At 27.9% G+C, this 7500-nt stretch overlaps 2 protein-coding genes across 3 annotated transcripts in view; one reads left to right on the forward strand and one right to left on the reverse strand.

Annotated features, from left to right (window-relative positions):
* Positions 1-7500, forward strand: part of LOC124953883 (protein bicaudal C) — a 61009-nt gene that overhangs the window by 13653 nt on the left and 39856 nt on the right. The window contains exon 1 of one of the 2 annotated variants that reach the window (XM_047505886.1): positions 6899-7080. The exons of the other annotated variant lie outside the window; for it this stretch is intronic. The gene's annotated coding sequence lies outside the window, so the exon portion shown is untranslated. Of the gene's footprint in view, positions 1-6898; positions 7081-7500 lie in introns of those variants that run through there. 2 annotated transcript variants of the gene reach the window in all.
* On the reverse strand, positions 1766-4989 carry LOC124953886 (N6-adenosine-methyltransferase non-catalytic subunit). The gene is made up of 5 exons (XM_047505895.1): positions 4502-4989; positions 4242-4418; positions 3859-4176; positions 3395-3777; positions 1766-3328 (listed from the first exon to the last, which is right to left on the reverse strand). Exons 1-5 carry the CDS (start codon positions 4556-4558, stop codon positions 3091-3093), a joined length of 1173 nt encoding a protein of 390 aa, XP_047361851.1. The 5' UTR covers positions 4559-4989; the 3' UTR covers positions 1766-3090.

Below are 7500 nucleotides of genomic sequence, written 5' to 3' on the forward strand. Positions count from 1 at the left end.
TTGTTATATGCAATTGCCAGACTTATCCTTTATTTAATATAATTTTTGCAATTCCGTTTCTCCATTAAGTTATTTATATATATATATATATATATATATATATATATATATATATATATATATAAAAAAAAAAAAAAAAAAAAAAAAAAAAAAAAAAAAAAGAGAAAGAAAGAAAGAAAGAAAGAAAAAAAGGGAGAGTAAATCCGTTCCAAATATTTTATCATGTATCGACTTACATCTTAGCCCGATAGAACTCTGTGCCTCTATATTGTTAAACGAAAATCTGCAGTTGCAGTTTAGTGTATCGAGGACTAGGATGGATCGTTATTTGTAATATATATATATTTATATATATATATATATATATATATATATATATATATATATATATATATGTATATATATATATATATGTAAAGAAAAATAATAATAATTGACGATCTTAATAATCATTCGAAATTTATCTTTTGAGGGTCATATAAAGATTATTCCGATGAAAAATTATAAATATATATATACATATATATATATATAATTTTTTTTTTCTTTTTTTTTTTTTTTTTTTTTTTTTTTTTTTTTTTTTTTTTTTAAGAGAATGAATAAACGTTTCTTCGTATTACATATTTATAATATTTTTCATAGATTTAAAATGTGGTAACACGTTCAGCACATAAGAGTTACGTAGTTACATTTAAAATTTATCTCCCCGATGTTTAATACTCGATATATTTTTTCTTGTTATATGCCACATATGTGGAATCTTAATGACACTATTGTTACGTAGACATCAGCATATTGTGTACGTTTTATAATTGTTATAATTAATAGGGAAGAATGTCGCGTAAAAGGATACACACATAACACAAACACATATACATATACATACACATACACATACACATATCTATTCATTTACCATACAAGCTTTGAGAAGCTTCCGGCACGATCGATCATAAATAAATTATTTGATCATCTACTTTAATGCTGTACAATAAATGAATATTTTAATTTATTCTGCACAATATCGGTGATGATGACGATGACGATGATGATTTGTTTTTCTATTGCATTATTTGCAATTTGATTGCAATATCGATTTGAGAAGAAATTAAAAAGTTCATTGTTGCCTATATAGATTAAGCCTACAAATGAATTTTATAATGAAATCTGTATCGTTATCATTTTTTAAAGGATAATAAGCTTAGGACACCGAAGCCATAATAAAATGCGTTTGTTCTTTTTTTTTTTTTTTTTTTTTTTTTTTTATAATTATTATTATTATTTTCTTTTTTCTTTTCTTTTTTTTTTTTTTTTTTTTTTTTTTCAATTACAATTTTCGTTACCCGAAGCTTTACTGGGACCAATACGATTATGTATAAGTCTGCATACTTTAAAATGAGACTACTTTAAGAAATAATATTTATAACATTGACCTTACGTTCTACTTAGCCTACAGAGTACAAATTAGATGACTTGATCTCAAATATGTGTGAAAATGATTAATTAACAAATTTTTAGAATACATATATACCTTAGCTATATTTTATGTATGCGTGGAGACATTTCATTAATATACTAGGATTCTTTGTAAAAAAAAAAGAATAGGGAATTTTTAAATAATTAGATACTAACATCTCGTATATATTTTTTATTTTATTAAAATTATATCGTTACATTGGCTATAATTGAATTAATTTAGCCAAACAATATAATATTATTTTTATTATCACCAATACGAGAGCACACAATCGTAAATCATTTATTATTCTCGTCTTAAGATATAAGCCAATCTTTTTGATTACTTACACACTGCGTCTTCATAAACATATTTGTAAGATTATAATGTTTCTTTTTTTAATTTCTTTTTTCTTTTTTTCTTCTTGTCCTTTTTTCTCTTTTTTTTGTTTTCTTTGTTTTTAAATAATAATTCTCAATCACACATGAATTGTGTTAAATTTATACTAACGTATCGTCAAATGAAAATTAAAGATAAGTCATGACACATTTATTATTCAGCATTATAGAATTGTTAATAAGATGATTTCCAGTATTTATATATACCTTTAAATGATGTTTAAATATATTTCAATAATTATATATAATACATAATACAATATTATATAAAGGAATATTGCGATTCTCTACATTATTATGATTATCAGCTATAATGCTATTGTTTCACTTAATGTACCAACAATTAATGGTAACTATTTGTGCAAGAAAGGAAGCAATAATACTTTCAAGACGATCTTTTATTTTTATAACATAAAGATTGATGTTTGAAATCTTTCGTCGTAAGATTCATTTTATTTATAACTTAAAAAACCTTACTTTAAAACAAATCTATGATATTTATTACGTTCGTTAATATTATATCACACAGTACAAAAATTCACACTTCTAATATTGCGTTAAAATTATCCTTATATAAAAAAGAAGTCTTTCTTAAATTCTTTTTTTTTCTTTCTTCTCTCTTTTTTTCTTTTTTTTTTTTTTTTTTTTTTTTTTTGAAAATTCAGACTTCACAGTGGAATGATCCCAGATTAAATATATTCCCGTGTAAAAATTTTATTCGTGATTATTAAATAAATTCATCAAATTGAAAGAAATTATCTGATGATTTCTATATAATTACATTATTATTACTTATAAAATGATATTTTCATTTAATGTAAATACACATAAAACATACCATCTAAATATTTTGTAACAACGAGAGTTTGTAATCTTTAAACATGATTTTCTAATTTTCCTAAATATAATGTTAATCAAAGTTATAAGATGGAGAAAAAGATTCTTTTTTTGTTTTTTTTTTTTTGTTTTTTTTTTCTTAGCTTAGCTCAACCGTATATTTAAGAAAAAGTGGAAAGAAGATATTGATATATTGTATTGTTTATCTTGCAAAAACTTATTTTAGCAAGAGCTACGATCATTTATAAGATAATATTAGTTAAAATGCACGTGTAAGTATTACAGATGAATACTTCATATACAATTTACAAATCACATTCAACTTAGGTACAATTTCTTATATCAGAAACTACAAATTGAAATGTTGTAGTTCGTTAAAAAAAAGTTTTACACATTTATTCATCTTCCTCTTCCTCTACCACGATTAAAACCACCTCTACCTCGACCAGAAACCTTGCCTTTAGGTGGTGGAGATTTTGGTCTAAGAGCCTCTATACGTTCTGTACATCCTGTGGTTATTTGGCCATTAGAAAAATAACCAGTATAGAGATCAGCATTAAAATTTGTATTTGTTAATTCTGGTCCAACGGTGAGCCAACCTGGTCTAATTGTGCTGTCACGTCCAAATAAATGTAATCTGTAAAAATAATATTTAAAATAAGTATATATCATCAAAATAATGATTAATTTAACAGAACTTTACCTTCGTCTACCAAGGCAAAAATGTTCAATTATATGAAATATTTCGACTGGCTTTTCAATGGATCCATATTCAGGTTCTTCCGATATTATCAAATCGATGTCAACGTTTGCATGAATAAAATCTCCATCTGTAGATCTTCTCACTGTTCCCTTAATACCCATTAAACAATGCTCTTTAGTTCTTTGAAGCACAGCTTTACTATCTAAGTTCTTACTGTGTCCTGGATTATTAATATTTGTACGAATCCAACAAATGTCTTCGCAACGTCTGAAACCCCATTTCCGGAGACAGAAACGTCCCATATCTAGACCATCGCTACTTCCACACCATAAAAATACAAAACTTCGATTAGCGGCTACTTCACCGATGTCTAATTCCATTATCTGCGAGAGAGAAAAAATTTTATTTTTACAGAAATCAATAAGCTTCAATGATTGATTTACAACAACAGAATTCTTATTAACTTGATCCCAGTTCCATAACTGTACGTTTGTTGCACCGCATGTTCTTTGATACTCTTCCAATGGCGGTTCTATAAGAATAACATCAAATTTACAATTGAGTTCTTTTAAATTGTAAGTAAGGAGATCAGTTTTGAGATACATCGGAGGTGTAGCAGTGTCTGCAATTAGATCATCCTTTAACTTGATTAGTTCTCTTAGTTTAGGATATTCCTCAAATCTATCAGCTAATCCTACATCTCTTATAAAGTTTTGTGGTCTTTGACCAGTGTCTATAAAATGTTGGCAATAATCATTATGTGGATTGGATGATTGTGTCCCCTAAAATATTAGGAAATAATTTATATGAAAGTAAACAATAACATTGAATAAATGTAAGAAGTTACTTTTAAAAATGTAGATGAATCCTTGTAAACAATTTCATCCGTAGGCACTGTATCATCTTTTAAATCTTTAACAGTGCTTTCCGATTTTTCAGATAATAGTTTTCCCTTTTTTTTTTGGACGTCGTCTATGTCGGTACCCAAAATTTGTCTTAATTCATCTACACTAGAAACTCCAAGCTAAAAGAAAAGCAAATATTTTAAAGAATGTCAAATTATAAGGGCACATATATAGAGAATAATCAAACAATTGTATTATTTACCGTTTGTGCAAGTAGTTTTTTCCTTTTTTGCGAACGTTCCCGTAGTGTTTGCAACATTTTTCATTGTTTATATTTATTTTTAGGTTATATATTTACAAAAAAAGAGGTTCCATAAAAAACTTCATTACAAGTCAAGAAGAGAAAAAGGATTATATCACAGATTGGTCGGATCACTTTTCTTTTCGTTATTATTTATTTAAAATAAAAAAAAAAATTTTTCGTATAAATATAAAATATAAATTTATACAGTACACTATTGTTACAAATAAGAAGACCACATAATTGCACCGGATGTTGAGTCGATAATATACGTCGTATATATAAAACAAATGTTTTATTAGATTATTATGATATTTCAATTAATTACATGTATATATTATTGTAACATATTAGGATTATTATTTTTATTGTAAGAAAAAAAAATTAAGTTTTCATATTTAAATCCGATAGTATTACGGTGCCACTCGAATGTATATTTGATACGTAACTGGGATAATATCGATCGTGGCGCCATCTAGTACAAAAATATTAGTACCTTTATTGAAGGGCCCCCGATCCCATAGTTACGATCCTGGAAGCGCGAAAATGATCGACGCGTCATCTATTCGTTACTGCGTCGATATGATCTTTAATTATTACTTTTTTTTTTTTTTTCTTCATAATAATTAACATTTAAACGAACGGATTATATCACGAATGTTATATTATTTTTTTACTTTAAAAAGTAATATTGTCGATGCCGATGATCGAATACTATGTTCGATTATGTCGTTAGATTGTATCGAAGCAATTTCATAATACATTAGCGTGTAAACACTTTTAATGGAGGCAAAGTTATTATAGAGAATTATAAAGAGTCACTATCGTTATTTTCGTTCAAATAATTTTCGAAAAATTCCAGAGTTTTAAATCAACTACGGCTACATTGTGTCAAAAGGTAAAGAAAATTACTCCAAACGACGATATATAATAAAACAATCCTTTATAACAGCAAGAGAAATATCGTTTTCTCGAGGTTACGAAAAGAAAGAGAGAAAGAAAGAAAGAAAGAAAGAAAGAAAGAAACACTAGACAGAAAAAAAGAAAAAGGAAAAGAACAAAATTGATATATTTTTTTTTTCTTTCTTTTTTTCTTTCTTTCTTTCTTTCTTTTCTTTTTTTTTTTTTTTTTTTTAACTGAGATCAAAGAGATCATGATATTTACATGATCAAACAGATTATTACGAAATCAAACAGAAAATAGTAATTTCATGCGATAGGCAAATAAAATCGACGAGGATTAACCTTCAAACGTTTAGCTCGTTCTTACGATACGTAACATGTTACGACAACGTAATTGGCAATACGCGGACGTTGACAATGAGTTAGGAATGGCACTTTAATTATGTACGAGGCCCATCTATAAACCTTAACGAGCTATGACGACGAATACCACCGTGTAATCCGAGCGTCGTCGTTACTTTTCTGTTGCGTTATTTTGGTATCATATTTCTTTTTTTTTTTCCTTTCTTTTTTGTTTTTGTTTCTTTTTCTCTTTCTTTTCCTTATTAGTAAAGCGAGAACATCTATGGTGACTCTCAAGAATGGGTCGGTAAGAATAAACGGTACTTAGATTATATATATATATATATATATATTTACGATTATGCAAGTCGTCCTATCGAATGTAAAGTATCATTTTCCTATCTATTTGTAAATAATATATATATATATATATATATATATATATATATATATATCTTTTTCCGTATGATAATTTTTCCGACGAAAATTTTTAAGCGCGCACAAAAGATAAATATATATTCATCGTTTAATTTACTCAATCATAATACGTCAGTAAACAATCGTATTAGACCGATTAAATCTCACCTATGATCAATTTTGTCAGCATGGTTTTCTATTCCTTCATTTTTTCTTTTTGTTTTTACGATACAACATGAGTCCAAATAAAAAAAAAAAAAATAGGTTAATCATTATCTCTATTATGTATTATTTATTATACTATGATAATATGACCGAAACGCGCTATGCGAAAATGTCAAGAATACGGATTCTAAAAGAAATATTTATATATATATTGTATGGTTCGTAAAATTGAAAAAGTGAAAACGATCGTCGATAATCAATGCTTCTTGACGAGTTGAGTTTATAAGTGATAAGAATACCAAGGAAATAATCAAGAGAGAAAGAGAAAGATAATGAAAAGGAAAAGGAAAAGAAAAAGAAAAGGAAAAGAAAAGAAAATGATAAAGATAGCAATGTCCACGTCGTAGAAAGGCGTAATGCCGCTGACCGGTTGCGTATGGCGCGCCCGATCGTACTGCCCAATCGGAGTGGCGATCGTGAATCCTCGTGGAGTGCCGGTCGGTCCGTTGGTCGCTTAGCCAGCGATCGACGTCAGTCGGCTTTGAAAAGGACGCGGGGTCGGACGCTCGCGTCTCTCTGGCCGCGAAAATTTTACGTGTGTACGCGATGCTGAGCTGACGCTAGGGGTCAATCCGACGCCCTCGAATCACGAGGAAGCTTCTACTCTCTTCTTCTCTTCTATTCAATCTTTTTTTTCTTTTTTTTTACGTTAAGTAAGCTTTTCATTAATATTACTCGACAATCTTACTATCATTTCTTCTTCTTCTTCTTCTTCTTCTTCTTTTTTTTTCCTTCAATTTTCTTTACTATATCTTTTTATTCGTTTATTTATTTATTTATTTATTTATTTTTATTTTTATTTTTCTCAAGTTCATTAACTCCCATTGAAATGCTTTCGTGTGCCATTTTATTTGTCAGCGGTTACTTTTTCATCCGATCAGAATCTTAATTCCTTTTGTTCGTTCGATTCATCCATCAATCGTTTAGAATCAAGATGGCAATTTTTTTTTTTCTTTTTCACTTGTTCATTCATTTCATCATATGGTTCGGAAGAAAATTGTCCGCCGTTCATTTCGTTCGTTCGTTCGTTCGTTCGTTCGTTCGTTCGTTCGTTCGTTCGTTCGTTCGTTCGT

The sequence above is a fragment of the Vespa velutina genome, chromosome 13 (genome assembly GCF_912470025.1).
Source record: "Vespa velutina chromosome 13, iVesVel2.1, whole genome shotgun sequence".
In the NCBI taxonomy this organism is placed as follows: Eukaryota; Metazoa; Arthropoda; class Insecta; order Hymenoptera; family Vespidae; genus Vespa; species Vespa velutina.